At 40.8% G+C, this 24,529-nt stretch overlaps 2 protein-coding genes across 4 annotated transcripts in view; one reads left to right on the top strand and one right to left on the bottom strand.

Moving 5' to 3' along the window:
* gbf1 (golgi brefeldin A resistant guanine nucleotide exchange factor 1) overlaps positions 1–14,078 on the top strand; it is a 113,968-nt gene extending 99,890 nt beyond the window's left edge. For 2 of the 3 annotated variants that reach the window (XM_086045094.1, XM_086045095.1), the window contains 10 exons: positions 914–1,071; positions 2,353–2,602; positions 3,249–3,469; positions 5,524–5,674; positions 7,931–8,061; positions 8,146–8,247; positions 8,519–8,632; positions 8,725–8,902; positions 9,534–9,725; positions 11,987–14,078. In XM_086045094.1, the coding sequence (XP_085901220.1) occupies positions 914–1,071; positions 2,353–2,602; positions 3,249–3,469; positions 5,524–5,674; positions 7,931–8,061; positions 8,146–8,247; positions 8,519–8,632; positions 8,725–8,902; positions 9,534–9,725; positions 11,987–12,234 (1,745 nt within the window). In that variant the 3' untranslated portion in view covers positions 12,235–14,078. The remainder of the gene's footprint in view (positions 1–913; positions 1,072–2,352; positions 2,603–3,248; positions 3,470–5,523; positions 5,675–7,930; positions 8,062–8,145; positions 8,248–8,518; positions 8,633–8,724; positions 8,903–9,533; positions 9,726–11,986) is intronic. The other variant, XM_086045096.1, reaches the window with a different exon arrangement.
* Positions 14,079–14,455: 377 nt separating this feature from the next.
* Positions 14,456–24,236, bottom strand: macroh2a2 (macroH2A.2 histone). The gene is made up of 10 exons (XM_086044936.1): positions 24,126–24,236; positions 23,992–24,039; positions 22,085–22,262; positions 20,997–21,103; positions 20,496–20,690; positions 18,793–18,897; positions 18,589–18,688; positions 18,421–18,510; positions 18,122–18,296; positions 14,456–16,095 (listed from the first exon to the last, which is right to left on the bottom strand). Exons 3-10 carry the CDS (start codon positions 22,254–22,256, stop codon positions 15,930–15,932), a joined length of 1,110 nt encoding a protein of 369 aa, XP_085901062.1. The 5' UTR covers positions 22,257–22,262; positions 23,992–24,039; positions 24,126–24,236; the 3' UTR covers positions 14,456–15,929.
* Between the last annotated feature and the right edge of the window lie 293 nt (positions 24,237–24,529).

Genomic DNA, 24,529 nt, shown 5'->3' with positions numbered 1-24,529 from the left:
TTTAATTACCAGGATCTGGATTTGATACAGAACTTAGAGGATAACAGACATTTGTCTGGTGACCAACGTATTGGAATGTGACTGGCAGGTGTGTTTTTTTTATTTTTTTGTTTTTGATGTGGGATTTTTCTGTGAATACTACATTTATGCTATTTAATTGTGTAACAAGCAATCGGAAGGCTGTCTTTGGATGGATAAACAAGCAATTTAGAAGTTGAGAAAATGTTTGCGCTTTTGCACAAACACTGTCCATAGCCAATCATTTGGAATGCTCTGAAGATAAAGTTGAAAACCAGAAGCGGCAAACCCCTATTTAATGGCAAGACTCAGGGAGGCCAAGTTGGAATTTGCCAAAAGGTACAACAACAAATCTCAAAGATTCTGGGAGAAGGTTTTATGGACTGATGAGACAAATGAGACAAAGACTCGGACAGGTAGATTCCGAGATACAGTACGGGTCAATAATGGTTCATTAGGTCAAACTTCTACCTCTTTTAATGATTTAAAAGTTTCATTTTCATGAAATAAACATTGTGAAGTGGTCAACCGAATGATGACCTGTTTGTTGATCTCAGCGAGGCAAACAACAAAAGAAAAAACCCGCGGCAAAGCCTGGCAAAGTATCACAAAAGATGAATGAAAAGGTTTGATGATGTTTATTGGTCACAGGCTTTTATTGCAGACAAATTATATGTGAGTCTTACTTACCGTGTACGGTATGTATTTCAAGTCAAATTGCATTCCAATACTTTTCATCACCTAAAATATGGTTGTTCAAATAATGCTCCCATCTAAGTTGTGTATCAAATACAGAATGTGGATAAATACCTGGAAATGGAAAACCATTGATCTCTTGTTTCATATTAACCACTTGACATCCAACAATCAATCTGTCGTCTGTCTATGTACCCAGGTGCTCAGTCAGATAGTGAGTTGCCATCCCATCATCCGAGCGAAGTGAGTTTAGATCGCGGCTACACATCTGACTCAGAGGTCTACACTGAGCACAGCAAGGCCCGAATCCCTCGCTCCACAACAGATGTGGATGTAGCAAGCAGTGGATGGCTGGTGGTCAGTACGCACACATTATTTCCAGAGCTGTGGAGTCCGTCCCTGGGGCGGACCGGTCCGACCCTCCGGCCCGGCCGGATGCCCATTTTTGGGGCAGGCGTTGGGGGTTGACAAATTTAAAAAAAGGGCCGGACTAAGCATGGCCGGAAGTGGATTTTAGTCCGGCCCACTAATCGGCCCTCATGCGTGTGACGTGCTTGTGAGGCGACCAAATCTCAGCCTACTCGGTGAAAAGCTTCTTTTTAGGCTTCTTTCTACTCCCGCAACGGCGAGAGCGACGACTGCCGCATTGATTCACATGACCGACGCATTGTGCTGTTGGTGACAGGTCTGCAACACATGCCACACACACGTGAGGAATTGTTGTGGCTTTGATTGGTCCATTATGCCACATGCTGCGATGACATACAGTTTCCCACACGGAGGAGAGAATGCACCACGCAGCTCGTTGCTGCTGCAAAGCACAATAGTTTGGCAGTGGCGTGTGTGTAAAAAGAAGCTACTCACCCACGTTCCCCTTTAGCCGCCACCTTCCAGATCGTTTTCGCAATAAAATAAAATGCATCGTCTAGTCATCTCGGTCCCTTTATGGTTGTGGCAGGCACGATATCCATTGTTGTCGCTGTCTTTTTGAAGCGACGCCCCCCGACTTGGAACGTAATTGTTTCAAAACAACTTGTGTCCACGAATATAGTCAAGCTGCGCGCAGCACTCGAGGATGACGCCGGTACATCAATTTAGAGTTCATACACTTCTTCTGTCTCGTCTTCCCTATTTCCCGAAATACGCCGTAGCAAACCTGCTGTGTATAGTGGTTTGCTGGTATGCTTTTATTTTGAAGGAGAGGAAGTGTGGAAAATAAGTAACCGTGTTGACTGTGACTTCTGGCCGTCTGTTGGACCCAAATAATTATACATACAATACGACAAATCCAACCCCGGGGCTCGCAATGCAAGTAAGCACACGCAGTTGGGTAAGTACTACTGGCGCATTTGAAGCGTGTGCACAGCGGCTTCGAATTGTAAATTAGCCAGCTAAGGATCTTTAAAAAGCCTCTGCCTTTAGCATCTCTCCCGTGGCGACGTCAATCAGGGGCGCTTTGTGCGACAATGTTTATGAATATGGCCAGAGGGTCGCGGCCGGAAGGGTACCCAGATTAAGGGTGGAGGATCGCGGTCGGACCGGCAAAAAATGCCCAGCTCTGATTATTTCAGATGAGGTTCTGCCTTGACATTGTTTTTCTGCAAACCCTCAACCTAACCACTACTCTGTGTTTTTTAGGTTGGAAAGGAGGATTTAGAAAGCAGCAAGGTCCCACCAGTAAGCTCCAAATCTCAACTCAATCATCCCTTAGTCAACCAGTACAGTCTGACACTGGGTCAGGACCTTGGCCAGCATGACACAAAGTCCCTCATCAAGTGTGTAGAGACGCTGTCATTCATTGTCCGTGACGCTGCCCACGTCACACCGGACAACTTTGAGCTGTGTGTTCGAGCCATCCGGGTTTTCGTGGAGGCTAGTCTCAATGGAGGTTAGTTAGTTAAATGCACTTAAAATTTTCACATTGGCAGATAATTACTAATAAATGGGCATGTATAACATTCTGAAGATTAAGGAGGGACTTGACTCAACTTGTTTCGAAGTTACAAGTTTTGATTGTTCCAAAGAAAGGCATAGGTCACTTAGTTAAATGTAATGTTATACTTATCATTTAATTGTCAAAAAACAACAAATGTAAAAAAATATATATTGAAAAGAAATTGAAAAAAATCATTGAATATTTGAACCCACAGATGTGGTGGACTGTGTCTTTGTTCATCTACCTTTGAGAGTGACATGTAACAGGCAGAACAATGAAATGCTCTTCCGCTTCATCTGAAATGACAGACAGTACAATTCACCTCTGTAGCAACCTGTTTCCATTCATACAACAGAAAGACAGCTTTGTGATTTGATTTCACACAAAGTAAATTCATGAGTAAGCTACCGAATGCAATTGTGTTTACTATTAGTTAATGCTTATTTTAAAAATAAAAGTAACACAGCAAGTGAACAAAATGAATTACTGAAGTAGTAGCAAGGACAAGGAAAGTTTTTTTTTTTTTTAAATCTAAATTTACAAAATGTTACAAGTTGTACTGCAAAGGTGTTAGGTGAAAGCATGTTTCATTTCTCAGGTTACCGCAACCACGACAAGAAGAAGAGTCACAAGTATGATTCTGCCAAGTCTCGTTTGAGGAAGAAAGCTGGAGCAAAAGAGAAAGAGAGCGGGAATGGCACAAGACGAGGAGGAAGCCGGGCCACCAGTCAACGTCCATCACGTTCCCATAGTGATGATGAGGAGGATGAGGGTGTCCCGGCAGGTTACCATACGGTGTCATTACAGGTTAGTCGGGATGTAAGTACAGGAGCCTTCCTTTTCATTTTGTCTGTCATTAATCTCAAATAGCATCTTGTTCAACAAACACATTGGCTTTAAGCCACCATTACGCGATGCATTTTTGTTGTTGTAGTTGATGTTGTTGTTGTTGTAGTAACCCTCGATCTTTCCTGTCATTTTTACCTAAAACACTTGCGTGGCTAATCCATTCAAATTAACTCAATCAACGATCAAAAATATGTAGAAAATATGCATATCCAGTGGAAATTTGTAACGTTTGCAGCAGCATATAACGTGGATATAAGGATTGGTGTGGACTAACTATTTTACTGGAATATATTTACTGGAACCTTGTCCACGTAATTGGACCACTATTGATGGATTGACATTGTCTTGGAAATGGTGAGTTCTGTCATTTTTGTGTGTTTGCGAGTGTCTGACTAAAGTGCTCGCTAAGCCTGCAATAAAGTCGTAATTCGATTAAGGGTCCCATCATTTTTGTCCAGGCTTTCGTGATTTATTTATTTTTTTGTTATTTTTGTCCGCAGAAATAGTCATTCCTGATTTTACTGCGACCATTTTCAGTGCATTTTATTAATTATTACTTTAGTCAGTTTCAAGTTATTTCAGTGACAAATGGGTTTTTTGCTGTCTTTAACAGAAGGTGACCAAGACTTTTGTCTATGCCTTTGATTCCAAAGGATGGGTGTAATTATTTCACATAATACCTTGTCTATTAACAGTGCTCCTTACAGCCATCATGTTGAGCACAATGACACCTAGAATAAGAAGGCTTTTGCACCCCTCCTATTGAGTGTTTGGCTGTCAGTATTTGTTACTTCAAAAATAAGTGACATAACAGATCAACTCCAACATTGTATTGTACGTGGTTTTGAAAATATTTTCCAAAAACATGCACGGTAAGTCAAATGAACATTTTAAATATTCTGTAGGTGTGAATGTGAGTGTGGATGGTTGTCTCATGCCCTGCGACTGGCTGGCGACCAGTTCAGAGTGTACCCCACCTCTCGCCCAAAAACAGCTGAGATGGGCTCCAGCATGCCCGTGACCCTGATTGAGGGTTCAGAGAATGCATGGATGGATATTGTACAAATACTCAGCATAACAGTTAGAGCAATACGATTTTCAGAATTATTTTTTAACAATTAAAGCTCATATCATTGTAAGAGGGAATTTCCGAATTTTTCACCATATATGAATTTGAGGTGTCATGAATGAATCGTTCGATTATTGTTTGCTGATCTTGGAATCAATATTCTGACACGTAATAAGGATTTTCTGATCTCAAACTGTAAGTCAATAGAAAATGCACTGTGTTTTAAGTACACCCTCCTTTCGATTGTATTCAGTGGAGTTAATGGGTATTATATACGTATGTTAAAGTTTAATTTTAGATTTTTTTTTTTTTATCCCCCAATTTTTTCGGTAGCTACAGTAGCTTTTCAATGTGATGTTTTCAACTTCAAATACTATTTCATTTAAAATCATGAGAATTTTTTAAGCTGTATTTGCGTTTTGTTTATTTATTCAGTTCCTCTTTTTTTTATTTTTTTTTTATTCCATGCCGAGATCCCTCTCAAAGATGAGCAGCTTGCACCTGAGCTCAATTTTGAGCTTAATGGCAAAGATGCTGAATGTTATTTCATAGGTTTTTCTTTTTATTTATTTATTTTTTTTTAAATCTTGTTTTGTTTTTTGTAATGAGTACATTTCCTATGTTTTTCACATCATGGGTGTTGAATCTTGAATTTTGAGGGGAAAAAAAGGCTACCACAATAAAATGTGGAAAAAGTGAAGCACTGGCTATACATTGAGGATACACCAGAGGCATTACATTGGAAATGGGCACTTGAACCTGCAATATAAATGCAGACATACAATATGTGTGTGCCTTGTCATGCATTGCATAGCATTTATCATTTAACATAAACATTACTCAAGCGCAAGCATGTTTATTATAGTATCATGATGTGTTGGCTATAGTACAACATTACTTAAGAGTTTTTTTTTTTTAAATGTTTGCTGATGTTGGTGTGTCTTTGATGTTTCAGCTTTTAGACTTGATGCACACATTGCACACTCGGGCTGCCAGCATCTACAGCTCTTGGGCAGAAGAACAGCATAATCTGGACGCTGCTGGGAAAAAGATTGAAGCTGACTCCCAGACACTGTGGACTAGCTGCTGGTGCCCACTGCTGCAAGGTCTGCTCATAGCATATTCTACAGACTATATTTATGTGTTCGCTCCCCACATTATATTTTCATTTGACTAGATTACAGTACATGACGGTAGGATAACGGTGTTATGGTATTTTTACAGTACACGCCAGTTTAGATATTGAATCTGCTATTTAATAATAATTAAGCATCAGATTTATATGGCGCTTTTCTGTAGCACACTCAAAGCGCTTCAAAATAGATATATATTATTCTTTCACTCGCACATTCACACTCTGGTGGCGGTAAACTAGTGTAGCTACAGCTTCCCTGTGGCAGGCAGACGGGAAGCGTGGCTGCCAGTGTGCGCCTACGGCCCCTCCGACCACCACTAGACATTCACACCAAGGCATACACCAGTATTAGTGGCAATGGAGGCAAGACGGGTGAAGTGGCTTGCCCAAGAACACAACGACACATGACTCGGACAGAGCGGGATTCGAACAACGGACCCTTCGGTTACTGGACAACTCTCTCTACCTCCTGAAGTACGGCAGGCCCGCATTTTGATGTTACCTGTATTTTACTTGTGCTTCTATATTAAGCCTATCACGTATCCAGAAACATACATGTACCGCTATTTGACTGTCTGTGCCAACTGAAAGAAAATACTAGGTAAAGTGTACCCCCAAATGCCTATTTTGATGTAGAAATGGAACAATTTTGTAACGTTTGATACATATCTGGTATTCCCATCTGCAATCCCCGTGGACCGTGATTAATTCTAATGCAAGGCGATTAATAGAGAAGTGTAATTTATTTTGTGTCAAGCAGTGAAGACAGAAATGTGGTGCCTCCTGCTTGACAGATTCTGTTTCATACTGTTAAATTAGTTTAACAGTATGAAAGGGGAAATCAACCCAAACATATTTTTTTCAAGAATATGTTGTATGCAGGCTTGCTAATTGAAACACGGCATTCTGATTAATATTGCTTTTGTGGACTATGAGTTGAGAAGCAAAATCCACCCGTTTTTAGCCATCTCAGGGAGCGGCCATTTTGTCACTTCTGTCGACTGAAAATGACATAACTACCCTGGGCTCAGGTAACGACCAATCACGTCTCAGCTTCAGAAGACAGGTCAGCCGTGATTGGTCGTTACCTGAGCCCTGCGACACTGTGATGTCATTTTCAGTCTACAGAAGTGACAAAATGGCCGCCCCCAGAGATGGCTAAAAACTTTATTCCACAAACGCAATATTTATCAGAATGCCGTGTTTCAACTATTGGGCCTGCGTAGAAAATATTCTTGAAAAAAAATATGTTTGGGTTGACTTCCGCTTTAACTGTTAATTCACATGTGGGAATGAGTATTTAATGGTATTTTATCTTTTTTTTTTAAATACAGTAAGATACTGCTCTAATATCAGGAAATCTACAGCAATCCTTTGTTTTATGCTGTTAAATTAGTTATCTACTGTTCATGTCAAATGACTGATTTAACTGTTAGGTTTTTCCACAAATACTACCAGTGGGCATGTTCAATAATTACAAGAGGTGGGCACTTGACCCTATTTTGCTGGTCCGTCCAGCGTCCACGATCTGGGCACCCTTCCACCATCGTCCTCCAACCCCGTCCGCCCTCATCCTTTTAAAGCTCTTCCGTCCTTCCATTTTGTCTGTCCAAAAACTAAAAAGCGTCCGCGCATGACGCCTTGGGAGCGATGCTAACGGCAGAGGTTTCATAATTCATGAACATTATTTTAAGATCATTAGCTGGCTAATTTCCTATTCACATCCACTTACAGGCTGGGAGTATCATGAGATGCATGGGCAAGCAAGAGTGTCTGTATAGGGTAAAATTAACCTGTCTCACGACGGTCTAAACCCCGCTCACGTTCCCTATCTCACTGTCTTGAGTGTTGCCACCAACAGGCTTGCAAAGTTCTTATTTGCTGCATGGTGGCATTGTTGCCTTGATCATGATTTGGCAGTCCCAAAGAGGCATTTATGAGTCGGCGGTTTGTGTTCATAATGTCAACACGCTTTAAATAGTGATAGAATTTTTTTGATTAAGCTTGCTTGACATTTCTATTTTCTATCTATAATCATACCATTTCTACACAAGTATCAGTGTATTAAAACAGTACAACTTAATGCCTTATATAATTACATAAAATTAAAAAGAATTGGTCACCCCTGGTCTAAGCTGTAATCAAAACCACCTTTTTTTAAACCGCTTTCATACAGCATGACACATTTTAGGTCAATTTGAATCACCTCTTTGGTTTCTCTCTGCAGGCATCGCTTGGCTGTGCTGCGATGCCAGACGTCAAGTGCGCATGCAGGCTCTTAACTACCTCCAGAGGGCTCTGCTTGTCCACGATCTGCAGACGCTAGATGCTTCAGAATGGGAGTCTTGCTTCAATAAGGTGATTCTTAATCCACTCAAGAAACTTTGGGGGGGAAATAACAACATGCGCCGTCAAAAAGCCAAACCAATCATCTCCTTGCAGGTGCTATTTCCATTACTGACCAAGCTGCTTAATAACATCAGCCCAGCTGATGTCGGTGGAATGGAGGAGACCAGAATGAGAGCCTGCACTATCCTCTCAAAGGTCTGCACTACACACACAGATCAGCAGGATTTTTTTCCTGGCATTGAAATTTCATGTCATGTTTTACCGCCATCTTATGACATCTTCGTACCGAGGAACTATGTTGAAGTGAGCAGAGGGACTGATCTTGTGTCGTCTATTGGCAATTGGCATCAAGCTCACAGATTTTCACTATTCACAGCTATGACTTTTAAGATTGAGGGATGATTTATGTTCATATTAATGTTTTTTTTTTTTGTATGTATGTATGTATTGTTGTCATGCATTCCAGGTTTTTCTGCAGCACCTCCTCCCATTGTTGTCCCTGCCTACCTTTGCTGCCCTTTGGCTTACCATTCTGGATTTCATGGACAAGTACATGCATGCAGGATCCAGTGACTTATTGGTGAGAGTTGTGTCAGCAAGAATGATTTCAGTAGTACACTATAGGAGTGTGTGAATGTGGAAGTCAACATACCACCGTTTTGGTGTGTCTAGTTGGAGGCCATCCCAGAGTCTCTGAAGAACATGCTGCTGGTGATGGACACAGCAGAAATCTTCCACAGCCCAGATTCCAAGACAAGATACTCGGATTTATGGGAAATAACTTGGGAACGAATCGACTGCTTCCTGCCTCACCTGAGAGAGGAGCTCTTTAAGCAGACTGTTTTACCAGGTACATGTACACTTTACTGCAGGCTCAGCGAGCACTTTCACACAGCAACTTTAAAAAAAAGAATCCCACTGAATTGATTATAGATACTTACAAATCATCGAAATAAAACATTTCTGTCCAGGGGTTGAAATGTAATATTGATCATAATACTGTTGGATTTGGTAAGTATAGGTAAAGATATAAATGTTGGATTTTGCATAGTAAATTGTCATTGTAATTGCTAAGAGAAGGTTTTAATAGTCACCTGAAAAAGACAAAACTTTTTGAGTTGTTCGTCTTGAGCGTTGTACCGCTACGCTACAAGGAAAAATACGAGAACAGTTTCAAATGTGAGCCCTTTTTCGCACCGCCTCACCTGCAAATTGTCACATTGAAAGCAAAACACTACAGCCGACCTGGCCGTTCGATGGCCAAGTGTGAAGAAAAGGCTGTGAATTGGGAAACCATTTAATCTGATGCCAGGTTGTATATCATTTCTCCCTGCATTTTTTAGGTTTCGGGTTTCTTGTTTGACATCTGTACTATATTCTCCCTCAGGATTTATGTCAAATATTGACTTGTCAACCATTAAACCTTTGGCGTTCTGCCAATCCATTGAAGTCACCTCATATTCAGTATGTTGTATCCTTAGTTCCTTCAGAAGCAGTACCCGGTCCCCCTCCTGAGATGCAACCGCCATCCTCATCGGCGAGGCCTTCCTCACCACAGGGGTCTGTGGTTCCAACACTCCAACAACCGCCCACTTCTGTGTCTGTGCCCGTAGCTTGTGCAGAGCCTCGAACTCCCAGCAGGCCAGCATCGCCCCAGGCAGCCAATGCCAATGGTACCGCATCCAAATAGTTCAGCTTTCATCTCACAGAATCGTTAGTTTTCAATACAATCTCATCTAATGTTATTTATCAGCATCAAGAACTTGTTGAAGTATCTAAAACACAACTTGAATCAAATTACACATACATATTACATACCATACCATGTATTTCAAGCAATTGTAGATGAACATTTTTTTACTCCAATTCTTTAGGAAACACAACCCATTCTATCAAATCAAAACACAAAGGAGTATTTATCAAACTTTAATCAATCAACCTTTTTGGAAAGTTCTGAATGGAAGTGACCTGGTATTCCAGCTGAGGATGAATAACTACCTTCCACATTTCCTCTGCATTTATTGAAGACACTTAAGTAAAGTCAAGCTGTTGCCAAGAAATCCGTGCAAGTCGACAAAACTACATGTGTTAAATAGGTTAAATATTGCCATAAAACACATAATTACCTGCAATTACACAACATTTATGGACTAATGAAACCAAGATTGTTCTTTTGTGGTCTACGGCAACTTAAATGCTCGAGAGGGCCACAATTTTTCCTCAGTGCTACCGAGAGGGCCGCATACCTCCTAACCAGATGTATCAATCAATCAATCAATCACATTTTATTTATATAGCACTTTTCATACATAAAAATGCAACTCAAAGTGCTTTAAAACATTCAAAGCAAAACATAGAATTATCTTCAATCAAAAGAAAAGATAAATTATTTAAAAGTTGTTGAAAGCCAAACTAAAAAGGTGTGTCTTGAGCTTCCTCTTAAAAATATCAACAGTCTCTGCAGACCTGACATCCTCTGGCAGGCTATTCCAAAGGTGAGGACCAAAACGGCTGAATGCAGCCTCGCCATGCATTTTGGTCCTCACCCTTGGAATAAATAAAAGGCCGGCGCCAGAGGACCTCAGGATCCGCGAGGGCTGGTATGATAAAAGCAAATCAGATAAATAAGATGGCCCAAGACCATTAACACATTTATAAACTAATAAAAGTACTTTAAAATCGATCCTGAAACACACAGGGAGCCAATGCAGCAATTTCAAAACTGGCGTAATGTGCTCCCGCCCTCTGGTTCTCGTCAGCACCCGAGCGGCTGAATTCTGCAGTAGTTGCAGTGGTGAAATGCTCTTTTTCGGGAGGCCAGAGAGCAGGGCATTACAGTAATCCAAACAACAGGAAATAAAGGCATGCATCAGCACTTCCGTGTTAGCCTGAGAGAGAAACGGGCGGACTCTGGCGATATTCTTAAGGTGATAAAAACCAATCTTGGTTACATTTTTAATATGAGGAATAAAACTGAGCTCAGAGTCAAAAATGACGCCAAGGTTCTTCACACAGTGTGAGGGATTAAAAATGTGTAGTTTTGGTAAAAGCTTCTCTCTCTGACCTTCGGGACCGATAACTAAAACCTCAGTCTTGTTCTGATTGAGCTGTAGGAAATTATCTGCCATCCATGACTTGATATCTAAAATGCAATTTAAAAGGGTATCAATGGGTCCTGTGTCATCAGGAGACACGGCAATATACAGTATGACAAAAATGCTATTTTAAATTTACATATGCATGTTTGCAAAAATATATGATTTTTTTTTTTTTCACCAAAATTAACTAAGTCCAAATTTTTATATTCTTGAGGTACTATGTTTGCCCTGCATATCATTCCAAATCCACCAAAAATGTTTAGACCCACTCACATTGTAGTACAGAGCAGTATCAGACCCAGTGTAAGCGCAAGTAAGACAGTCGCCATCTTGTGGTGATTGGTGAGATTACCAGAGCTGGGCATTTTACAAAAAAATGAACGTCATCCATCACTCGCCTTTTTTTTTTCTGGATGCAAAAAAAAAAAAAAAAAGTAGTACCCGTCTATAGGCCAGTCCGCCTTTATTTTTTAAACGGGCGTCCGTCGGCGAGACCAACTGAAGTTTCACTTCCACCCCCATCCCCTGCTGGACAATGTTTGAAGAGAAATAGTGACTGACTGCGCTTTGGAAGCCTCTTCCCAGCCCGGTCCCTCACTCAAATCTGTCCCCCAACTAACAACAACTCACTATTATAATAATTATTTCTGTCGTTCGCCAACCGTCAGTAAAACAGGCGTCCGGCAGTGGCAGATAAAGGGACCGGGCCGTCAGATAGACAGAATGCCCAGCTCCGGAGATTACGATTTAAACCTGCAGTCGACGCCTGCGGATTTGCATATCAGAGAACAAAAAGGGGCTGATGTTGGCTAATGTTTTTGTTGAATGTTTTTCAGGAGCAGAGCGATCATCTTCCCCGGTGTTCGCCCCAATGCCAGTGCCAGCACAACCCCCTCACACTCAAGTGTCCTCACCCTTGAACCAGTCCCCTCTCATCATCCAACCGCTTGCCTCGCCGCTGCAGGTGGGGGTCCCGCCCATGTCCCTGCCAATCATTCTCAACCCCGCCCTCATTGAGGCCACGTCCCCAGTCCCACTGCTGCCTGGTCCCAGACCTACAAGCCCTTCTCACGAGGTCCAGTAGGAGCGCTGTTGGTAACTAACCCAGCACGCGCTCGTCAACCTGTGACTTGACTCCAGAAGTCAAGTCCGTCAGTTTAGGGTCTGCTGCAGGATATATCATCTACTAATCATGGCAATTCTAACAGATTGTACTTTATTTTTGACTCATTCCACGAAGAATTGTCATCTCGTTCCCTTTTTAGTAAATATTCTACTCTGGGAATGTTCATGGTGACTTGAGTTGCCCAAGTGCTTGTTGATGAGTTGCTAGTCATATTAGGGATTCGACTCGAAAGTCATTGTTTGCTTTCTGGCAGCCAGATGTATGTTTTAGCAATGTTTGGACATTCCTGAAGTGAAATAACAGTTTCAATCAAAGGAAATACAAAAACCATTGAACATGTTCATGTTTTGGGGGGAAAAGAAGGAATCTCATCCATTCATTTTTTTTTTTGTGCCACTTGTATCATTAAAAAAAAAAGTATTTATATACATATATATCAAAATATTTTTTGGGGTCCATCTCTTCTGTTGGACACTGTTGTGATTCAACAACTGCAAGAAGTGATGGTGCGCTTGCATATGCCGGTGGAATTATTCCATTTAAATGCTCAACTTTAGGCTTATGTAGTTTGTCAGATTCCGAGTGAGCATGTAAGCGATGTGCTTCCGAATGTGTGTCTCAATTTAAACCTCCTGATAATCCAGAAAGATTTGAGCTTCGCTCATGCCTCCTTGCTGCATGTAAATGTTCAGAATGCAGTCAAGGAAAGTTAAGCATTCTAGGTACTGCATGTCACTTAAATCAGGTTGGTTCATGTACTTAGCGGCCTTGAGTGATCAGCTGCAGAAAAAAAAAAAAAAACATTTACAGTACATTGTTTTTCATGTGTCAGGGTGGTCAGTGCCCCTTTTTTTTCTTCTATATGTATATTTTTAAACCCCATACAAACAAACTGTACCTCATGAAGGGTTTGTGTGCATGTGCAGTCCTTAAGAGGATCAGCATATCAACATTCCAATGTGTAGATGAAATCTAGAGAATGCAGTATTATTTAGTCGTGCTTCTCTTGTGCTTTGTCGAGCTCGTCACTGTGTACAATGTAGCACACATGGTTAAAACTGCAAACGATGCCGATTGACAAAAATGTATCTGAATGTTGTTACTCCAACTTTTAGATTTCAAACTGGAATTGGCTTTCATTTTTAGAAATGACTTCAACTGAATGCTGAATCAATGGGGAAAGGTCACATTCGTTCAGAAACTCACTCATGGTTGTGCTTGCTGCCTTTGTCAATGACAAGTGAAATTACACTGACTTTAATTGACTGGCTTGCTTACATGCTTTATGTCGACATCAAAATCCTGTCAGTTAATGAGATTCTGAATTAAATTTCACAGAAATTTGAATTGATATATATTTCGTGTTGCTGAGCGCTGAAATTTGAATTGATATATATTTCGTGTTGCTGAGCATTTGGTGTCATTTACTGGATTTGAAAAGATAGTTTTGCTTCTGTTTTTGCATCATCATGGGAGGACACTAAAATTCACTACTTGAATACCAATTATGTCATGGGACAGGATAGGGTCCCCTTAACGTTGAGAGGCCCAGAGGTTCTGTTTGTAATTTTTTATTTATTGAGTTGGAAACTATCACATGACCCATACATTGAAAATTACGGTCTCACACCAGCAGCAGTTCAAGAGATTTTCTTTTCTTTTAATAGTTGTATGTTTATTTTGTTGTGTATCTGGAGCTGATGTTTTGCTTAAACAGGAATCAAATAAATTGAGTATGTATATAATATATAAATGAAAGGTGATATGCTTTTTACAATGTAATAAACCTAATGTAAATAAGATTTGTTGTCGTCATGTACTCCCACAAGCCTCCACTGATGCATCTGATCCGCCACTCAGGTGGATGTTGTGAAGTAAATCTTCAATAACAGGAACCTCAAAAGTAAGACGCTGTTACGTCTGGGACATTTAAATGATTTTTGACATCGCTCGGTAGGTACAGTAATAGAAGGTAGAAGGAGGAGCCCTTTTGCTGTCATACTTTGTATTTTGTAAACAGTTGTAATTGAATCAATGGTGGGCATATCTGCTTGGACTAGTATGTGGCAACTGGAGCAAGACATGAGCCTAATAGCATTATTCACTATTCTTCTGACCTGAAATGTGTCTACAACTCTTAATTTCGGACATCTTTAGTAAAGACACGCCCAAAAGAAAATGATGTAAAACATTTTATTTCAAAGCAGAATGAGAACCACATTTTTTTAGTAACTAGTGTATCAGAAACTACAGAAGCCAAGAAATAACTTCTATTTGTATATGGAATGTAAAAACATCTGTGACACAGCAACATAATGGCAAATTTAAAGGACTTAAATTATCTAATCTCTAAGGGACAGCAACACAGTTTGTCGACAGTTTTCCACTCACATTTCTTAATTTCACTTAGATCCACTTGTCTTATCAGCGACAGTGCCATGAAAAAATGTCCTTCTCAAATATTAACTTTTTTGTCGTTGGTTTTTCTTTTGCATAGTTTTCCTTATTTAAGATCATCAGACCAATGGAAATATAAAAATTTAACCCAAGTAAACAAGTATTTTTTTTTAATTATTTAAATTTTATATATTGTCACCATCGGGCGGAATCCTCGTCGTGTCAAAATATCTTTACAAGAGGTAAAATAAAAAAATAAAAAATGCCAGCTTGTTTGAGCTCCCAGTCTCTGCTTCGTTCAAGTTGGATTATACCTTATATTGCTTTTGCACACTCATCTCAACGCAATGCTACCTAAAAATACATTCAATCGCTAATAACCCTGGCATTGATTTGGATGAGTACAAACACGAAGCTGGCGGCAGCAGAGTTACATCAAAGTCTGCGAAAATGTGAAGCCCCCCATTGTGCGAAAACCATTGAAAACATTACAAAAGCAAACATTGGCCCTGCATCTTAACAAAATGCCTTTTGAAAGATCTAAATCCATGAGTGATAAAATAAATAAAACAATGAGCCAACTAACCCCGTCTATTAAATGGATATTAATATGGAACGGAGACTTACCTCTGTGACACACGATCGAGGGTCTGTCTGCAACGAAGCATCAAAGGCATCACAAAAATGGGTTTCCGTCCGACTATGCTTAGTCTGACTATTTTTTTTTGTAAGTTTATCGTTTATTGCCTTCAAAATGGGCATCGTCATAGGCGGACCAGTCCGTCACACAGGCGGTATGCCCATCTCTGCTTTAAATGGGCTAGAATGGCATAAATGAAAGACAAAGTGGGGACGGACCATTGGTAATTATTTGTGGGGGTGTGGGAAAGGAATTTTGCAATATTTGTCCATACGAGCTTTCTGGCGGACAGCGACTCACACTCTCTCTCTTTCTGTATAGAGAGAGAGAGAGACACACACATATATATATATATATATATATATATATATATATATATATATATATATATATATATATATATATATTAACATAAAGTAAAAATAAAAATAGCTTTGAGCACCTGGCCCCTCTCCCCCTAATAAAATGTGTTAATGTTTTCTTTGTCTGATTATCTTAGTGGGGAAACTATGCAAGAAATGGAAAAAAAAAAATTGGAGAGGAGCACAAATTCTTTTTTCATGGCACCGTATTGACACCAACATCATGACACACCAAGAAAAATCAACAAGATTCCTCACTTGGAGTCCAACTTGGCCATTTCCTGAAGGTATATTCCGATACTCTCGCTGTCAAACACAACAAAGTATATGTTTTTCAGAGAGGAGTTGGTGGTTGACACAAAGTGGTTGGAGATGGCCTTGAGGATGAGCTGGGCAGCTGTTGGCTTTGGGAATCCATTCCTGTGGAGGAGGTTTACGGAAGGACACTGTTTACAACAATGAAGATCCTCAAAATTCAGTTCAACAAAACACAACATTTCGATTTCATATGCGATTGGATGTGAAGCTACCTTTTGGCATTCAGCACTTTAGTTTGTTCATTTAAGAAAAGATATTTCATTTGCAGTGCTGGGCATTTTTATTCGTCATCCGTCTGCAGGGTGGGTACGCTTCAGTCGTCAGTCATTCGTTTTTTTCCGGGAGATTAAAAAAATAGTAACCGTCTATAAACCGGTCCGTCTCTAATTTTAAATGGCCGGCCGTTGGCGAGTCCGACTAACCCCGTCATTTGTCAACCGTCAGCAAAACGGGCGTCCGTCAGTGACGGATAGACGGACCGGTCCGTGACATTGACGGAATGCCCTGCTCTGTTAATTTGTTTGCATTGTTCTTTTGTGCTGTACCACTGATAGACTATATCAGGATTTTGGTTTGAACCACAGCTGCACTAGACCTACTGTTAGGAAGCCCACATTGTTTCACTATTAGTAGTTGTTGGTAGTCGATACATTCATTGAGTTTCCATGCGGTGTCTGAGATGTCCTACACTGTGAGCGGGCTCCTCGAGCGCCAAGCGTTGAAAGCGAGTGACATTGCTGCTTTTCTTTTTCTTCCTTCGACACAGCTAGTAGTTTGTCCGTGCCAGCAAACTCCATAGTTGCAGACTGCCTGTGTTCCACCACGTTTGTTGCTGTGCTAAATGTTAAAGGGTGAGTTTAATCATTTACAATGTTCGTGTCAGGTAAACTGCTGTATATTCTAGCATAGCTGTATTCTCATGAGTAATGTCACGTCAATAAACACTAGTTAGTTATTTTGGCTAGTCTGCTAACTATTCTAGTGATGAAATGCGCGGATGTGAATTGTTTGTATTGTTTGGCTGTTTAAACATACTGTTAACTAAAGGATGTGCATTTAATGACATTGCTATATTATTCTTTGTCTGTGTTGTTGCAGACCACAATAAATGGACATGTCAAGTGGAACATGGGCCTGTGTTCTCTGACAGGAGCACCCACATCCATACCTTGCCACTCTAGAGTCAGCTGGAGCCATGATACCCCCTATGATCCTCTCCATTTTACCTACAGCCATATGAAAAGGTAGCATGTGGGCTTTTATCTCCATTTTTGTATTAAGTGCTATATTTTATTAGCCTTTTCCCACAACTGAAAAAGAGAGCGATAGATTACAATTAACAATATACAGTGAGTTTTCTCCGCGTACTCCGGTTTCCTCCCACATTCCAAAAACATGCATGGTAAATTGATTGGACTCTCTAAATTGCCCCTAGGTGTGATTGTGAGTGCGGATGTTTGTTTGTCTCTGATTGGCTGGCAACCAATTCAGGGTGTCCCCCGCCTACTGCTCGAAGACAGCTGGGATAGGCTCCAGCGCGCCCCGCGACCCTTGTGAGGATAAGCGGTATCGATAATGGATGGAATATACAGTGAAACCAAGTTCCGAACTTAATTGGTTCCATGAGCCAGTTTGTAATTTGAAACGTTCATAAATCGAGGTAGTAATTCCCCTGGAAATGCAATTAATCCGTTCCAGCTCCAAAATTGTTAAATTTACTTTTTTTTTTTTTTTTAACCAGTGTGTGGTTAAAAATAAATATAACGCAATAGAGAAATAAGTGAAAAGACATAAGACATTATTGAAAAGAAATAACACACAAATGGGCAAGAGGACTGTCGGTCTTCCACTGAAAAAGTCTTCATCCACAATAACATGGAAAAAATCTGATGCACAATGCCGCGGTTGGGTAAGATTTCAGATTTTTTTCCTATCAAACATTTTATCGAAAGCATTTTCTACTGATAATCGATCACGTGACTATCGCGATACACATTGATATTGAATTATCGTCCAGCCCTAATTGAAAAAATAGTAGTACTTTAGTGCTCGTTCCTTAAAAACGCAGCCATCGTACATCCAGAACGCTTTAAGTCTGTTATTTGCATAAAAGTGGGTGTGTCCTCACCGTCCCGCAGGGAGTGATGGGAAAGCCAAAGACTTGAACTTCTTCTCCTCTGCAGCTGAGAGGCAGTTCTCCACCGTCTTTTCTAGATGTTCCTCACACTTCTCGGACCCCCACTGTGGAACGTTGCAGTGGATGATGACGCGGGCCGTCATTCCGCTGGCTTGGCTCACTGCCACTGCACGGGGGAAAGCATATCGTATCAAGTTCAAATATTTAAAAATATAAATAAAATAATAATAATAATAATATAAATAACTTTATAATATAATAAAAAGACAAATGATGGGTGCACTCAGTACCTGATGCTACCTCCAAAGGTCCCTGTGCTTTCCGTAGCTCCTTGACTCCCTCCAGGAATTCTTGGCCTCCTGCCTTCTCCAAAGCGTTGCCTGCAAACAACACAGCAGCAGCAGCAGCAGCAGATCAGATGAGTGCAAAAAGATGTCTCCAACGCGCTGCTTTCTCACCGACACCATCTTTGAGGTCCATCTCTGCATTTGTTGGGTTAATTATGGCATCCACCTTGATTGTTCCAATTTTGCCGATTTCAGTCACTGTGAGAGAAAGCTGTGGTTCCCCACCATCAACGGCATCGTGTGAGTAAAAGTGACGGTCGAATGGCTCGGTGGACCAAAGCAAAACGAAATCTGGTCTTTATTATCCGGGATTACCTTTTGACCAAGGAACAGGCTCTTGGCTGAGAGGATGGTAAATCCATCTCCTGGGCCATCTTCTACTGTGGAGTTTGGTACAGATTCTTTGTCGTTGTCTGTGCTCTTTACCACATGGACAAAGAAGAACAGTACAAAGAAACTCAATATGCACAACAGTAACGATCCAATTGTGATTATCCTCGCCTCCTCGGTATTGCGATTGAATACGCTATTTTTGTTTACATTTTTTTTAACATCCTCTTCCAATGTATTTTTTAACAAACACAGGCAATAAATTAATCTGTTTGTACTTATTGTTTTGATCCTACAGGTCAGTCTTACGCAAAAATAAAAAAACATGAATTAATATGAAAAATACTTTATCTACTTCAATTACAGTTGTTAGCTTAGTGAACAGTGACTTGCAGTCTTTTAAGCGTTCCAGATGACAACTTCAGAAAATTCCACCAAACAACTGTGGCAAAAACTGAAATCGGTAAGTCAAAAATCAGATTACAACAATAATGCTAACAAATCTATGACTCCAACTTTTAATATTTCATTAAACAATGAAATGTAAACATGTGGAGTGAATTTTTAAAGCTGACGTCAACCCAAACATTTTCATTACAAGAATATGTTCGGCCATTTTGACACTAGCTGTCGATTGAAAATGACATTGCAGTTCTTCAGGGCTCTGGTAACGACCAATCATGGCGCAGCTTCAGAAAACTGCTGATCCTTGATTGGCCGTTACCTGAACACTGATCAGTTGTGATGTCATTTTCAGTCCATAGAAGTGGCAAAATGGCCGCCCTCTGAGATGGCTAAAAACGGGTGGATTTTGCTGTTTAACTCATATTCCACAAACGTAATATTAATCAGAATGCTGTGTTTTGACTAGTGGAGGCTCATAGAACATATATTTGCAAATACCTTTTTGGGGTTGGCTTCTTCTTTAAACACTGAAAATCTAGACACTATATAAATAAATATATCATATACATATAAAAAATAAAGCCTACCAGCTGACCAAAAAGAAGCAGTTAGTTTTTGTTGTTTCTTTCAAATCGCAGCCTTTGCGATTTGAAAATGGCATTCTACTACTCTGCAATGTCAATTTGAATACGATTAATCGTTCATCCTAATTAATACCCATAGCTGGGCAGCGACCCTCCGTCCCTGGTTTCCGTCCTGCATATTCAGTCAACCCACGTGGTCCCAGTCGGTCAGCCAACCGGCATTGAGAACAGACTTTACCGATACCGCGTCACATGCAGGGGCCGCACTCCTGACACGCGGTCGAGTAAGGAAAAAATAAAAAATAAAAGGGTGTGGTGTAATTTGCGGTCCCACAGACGCAATGACATGTGTCCCATATTCTTTTTATTTCACCGATGACAACGCTGTGCGTGTGTCTGTTGTTTTTGTTTGATATTTTTTCTTTGTTTGGCGGCGTGTCTGATTGTGCGGCACCTGCGTGTGATGTAAAGATTACGTAATCGACGCCGATTGGCTGTCGCCGGCGAAGGACGGGCCGGGACCAGGTGGGTCGATTGAATACAGTATGCATTACGGAAACCGGGGGCGGAGGGCCGATGCGCAGCTCTGTTAACAGCTTAAGGAATTGCATGAGGGAGAGCGACAAGTGAAGTCATATTTGGGAGGGGTCGCCACCTCTTCGAGTGAACACATGAAAGGTACACACTCAGCTGACCAACCTTTGGCTTTCGCCCTCGTTTGCCTTTAACCTTTTTCGAGGGTTTGACGGGTTTGGTACTTTTGGCGCGTTCCTGCCTCTCGGGGACGGATGCCTGGCTGTCCACTTTAACTCGGCTTCCTCTTTTCTTGGAAAGAAGCTCCGGGTGAATGCGAGGCAGAACTCCTCCATTTGATATGGTCACGCCTCGAAGAAGCTGGAAAACATCAACTTTGAATCGACTCATACGGAAAGGTAGTTCTTACGTTACTGTATTTTCCCAATTTATCATTCTGACATCATGTCAGAAAACCTAATGCTGAACAGAGGAGCCAAATTGTGCTGGATATGTACAGTACGTACATACACAAACATCTTGAACGTATAAATTGCTGCATTAGAGTGTCACTTCTGCAAAGTATCTGTAAATTTCAAATAATACCTTCATTTGACTTAAACATGGTCTTTCTTGTAAAGTTGCAACTAATTCCAGTGCCAGCTGCTCAACGAATGTTGTAGCTACCTGGTTAAGCTCCTCATCGTTGGCCACAGCCAGTTTAATATGTCTTGGAGTGATTCTGCCTTTCTTGTTGTCCCGGGCAGCGTTTCCGGCCAACTCTAAAATCTCAGCTGCAAGGGAGAAGACAGTGAAAATCCATGACACATACAATCTCTCACTTGGAATTTTTATTTTAATTCATGTATCTGATGATCTGTATCTTTGTGATGCCCCGCAATGGTCTTGGGAACAGTTGTACAAAAGACAAGCCACTTCTTTTGCTTTTGCTCTCCCAACGAAATTCATACTTATAAATGTAGGACTCCCTGTGCATGAAATAGTCAAACGTGTAATCTCAGTGACCAAAATGCTTGCAAGTACGGGCGATCAAGGCAGCTGCTTAAAAAGTGTCTACACTCACTCCACTCCGCTGCACTGACAGATCAGCAACTTCATTGCTGGAGGGCGCCATCAATTTTGGGCAAAATATGGGCATATGTGCAAAATGTGCTCTTAATGTACGTTGTATTTCATTTAGGATAACACACAGTGTTTCCCACAGATTTGAAATCTACTTGGGGGGTGGACACCGGCAGGACCTAGTAAATATAAAAGTTTTCAACGTAGATGGGTGCGGCTTATATAAAAGTGCGGCTTATTTAAGGTTTTTTCCAACATATTCTGAAAAATAGAGTGGGTGCGGCTTATATAACGGTGCGCCTTATAATCCGGAAAATACGGTAAATACATAGCCAAAGTAATCTAATTCAGCTACTAATACAGAATTGGGAATTTAGAGCTGCAGTGTGTATTCAAACGAGGATCAACATGCAATGCAGATCTGTGTATATGCCTTTAGTCAACCAAGACTTGACAATTTCACTGCAGTTACAAATATATTACATTTTAAAAAATCAAATAAAATCAAACTTTGGGAACATAGTACACGACAACGGGAACAATTGAAAATCGAGTAACAGTCTGGAGATATAAAGATGAGGCGTCACAGTAAATGCGGAAATCAATTGATTCATTTGCCACAGTAAGTGTAAACAGAAGGCAGGCTTTTGGATCAACACATTCACACCAGAGACATCGTGCTGTCATCCTACCTGCCAAGTATTCGATGACTGCTGCCATGTAGACGGGTGCGCCCATGCCGATGCGATATTTATGTGTGCCAGTGCGCAGATACCTCATCATTCGGCCAACAGGGAAGATGACCCCTGCCCGGGCTGAGCGGGACACCTTGGTGACCTTCTTTTTCCCCCCTCTGGCAGACATCCTCTTCTGCAGCACCAAATGGGAGAAGAGACAGAGTTGAAGAAAATCAAAGGGACACAAACTGCGGCCAGTCATTCTGCCTTTCCAAAGATATCAAAGCCCAGATTTAATTGAAACAGTCGGGTAGGTATTTATTTAAGGGTATGTTGATGCATTGCAAACTCAAATGAGGTGTTTCTAATATTTGAGTTATTTTATTATATGAGCAGCAAAATCCAATACTTCATTTGCACATAATGTTGTGGCCAAGTAGTGAACTTGCACTCTATTTTATTTTGTTTATGCTCTCACAGATCAACCCAGAACAAAGATATTGTTCTTGTACCGGGGATATCAACGTGTAATATGACTGTTATTTATTGACAGGGAAAATGTTGATTTGTACACACATGACTAACGCACTTGTTACAATTGAAAGGTGTTTCCACTGTAAAATCATAAACCAGGGATGTCAAACAAATTTGTAGTTAGAGCTTCCCTCAGAGGGTCATTATGAATGTGAAAGCAAGTACATGTTTAATCGTCTCATCATATTATTCTATATACACAACAAATTCATGGGTTACTAATTCTTAAATCAGTAGTCAAGGATAATAGTTTGTTCATTATTGCTAAAGTTACTGTAAAGAGGGTGACAAAAAATTATTGCAAAATCTCAACGTTATTTTTATTAAACGTGTCAATTTGAAATTTTGGGAAAGATTTTACCAAGGATCATGGAAGCTGATCCACATGATTTGCTTTCCCGGGCCACATAAAATGATGTGAGTTGAATTTTACACCTGTGCAATAAACATCTCTTGTATCATATATCTTCATCAATCAGGGGTTAATCTATTCTGTACTTCCAACTTTGCAGGGGCAGTTGGGTAAGGCTTACAGAAAAAAATATCGAATTGTTAGAATAAAAATCCAAGTTAAAAAAAAATGATGTGGAAAGCATTGCTATAATAGTAAACTGTCCATCTACCAACGGAATAAGAAGTGGAGGCTTCATTGTTTTGCTTTTACACAAATTAATGGTGGCACGGCCAGGTGCCCCAATACTTTTGTCCATACACGTCACGTCCACCGCGAGTAGGAAGCAATTATTTTGGGTCTAGTTTTTTTTTAATATATGTATTTTCAGGAACCACCGATGGCGTTTGTAATGTACGCAAGGTTATTGGTCCTCGGTATTGCATTATTTTGGGAACATTGGGACGTTATGTGGACGCCATTGGGTCATCATTCATCATGTTGGCGTCCGCACTAACTCGCACGGGTTCTGTGGGCTGGCATTTCGGTGGAGGGATACAAGCACAGTTTTCGCAGCCAATGGAAAAGACGGGACAAAGCACAGCCAACGTAGCTACGCAGACGCTAGTACTGGTCATTTCTGTCATTGACTTTATACAAAAGCTATCCCCAGCGGTAATGTCTTAAGCGCCTCGTACAGCACTTACAAACACTAAGCAAATAACGTAATGCCGTGCCTTTATACATGGAGTCAAATTAGCGAGTTGGTTGTGTCAAATTCCTCCGCACATCTCGCGAGCTTCTCCTGTTATTCGGATATATTTTCCTCCATAACACACTTCAATATGGGCCTTCCCGCCCACTTATTTTGTCGTGTCCAGCGCCAGTCCTAATGACAACCTCATCTGACATGGAGACGAGGGATTGACAGCGTCCCCGTCTGCCAAACATGAGGTGCCGAAGCGTGAAAATGAGAAAAATGGTCTAAGTTTCCTACCTGTTTTCTGTCCTCCTGTCACGCGAGACACGCGCGCCCTCGCTGCTCCTGAAGAGAACACGGCAGATGAATCGTCAACAACACACTCCGAGCCAAAACTGTCCTAATCTCAATTCACTGCTCGTGTCTACTACCTCAGGTTATTTCCCCTCAAGCCCCCCTTCAAAAAATACAGCACTGAGTACAAGCGCAAGCTGTATGGAGGTTGGCTCTGTGCTACTGATGCTGGAAAGGGGAAAAATTCAATACCGGGAAAAAGTCGATGAAAACGCCCCCCGTAACGAGACTCCAAAAGAAATTTTTGAAAGAATGGTGATGTGATTTGAACTTGTTATGTCGGTTAAATTATAAACAAACAAACATGAATTGCACATTTTGATCTGTGGAGCAGCTAGAAATTGAAAACAAAATTTACAACTGTCACTCATGTTCGATCTACAGCAATTATGTTTTTCTGACCACGCCACAATATCTCCAAAATAGAATGCACAAATGGTCCCAAAATATTAAAGCAAAATCTGTGTAGTCTCAAGTATAT

Source organism: Filicampus tigris, chromosome 11 (assembly GCF_054856515.1).
Source record: "Filicampus tigris isolate MCC_2025a chromosome 11, RoL_Ftig_1.0, whole genome shotgun sequence".
NCBI classification, from domain to species: domain Eukaryota; kingdom Metazoa; phylum Chordata; class Actinopteri; order Syngnathiformes; family Syngnathidae; genus Filicampus; species Filicampus tigris.
Note: the sequence above shows the minus strand (reverse complement) of the source record. Positions and strands in the feature narration are given on the sequence as shown.

Bases quoted from the DNA above. Each gene is read 5' to 3' on its own strand.
- macroh2a2 (XM_086044936.1), bottom strand. From the start codon at position 22,256: ATGTCTGCCAGAGGGGGGAAAAAGAAGGTCACCAAGGTGTCCCGCTCA. The intron at 18,898-20,495 runs GTTGGTCAGCTG...CATGTGGTAAAG, and splicing joins AACGAGGGCGAAAGCCAAAG to AGCACAGACAACGACAAAGA. The intron at 18,689-18,792 runs GTAATCCCGGAT...GGGGAACCACAG, and splicing joins GCCTGTTCCTTGGTCAAAAG to CTTTCTCTCACAGTGACTGA.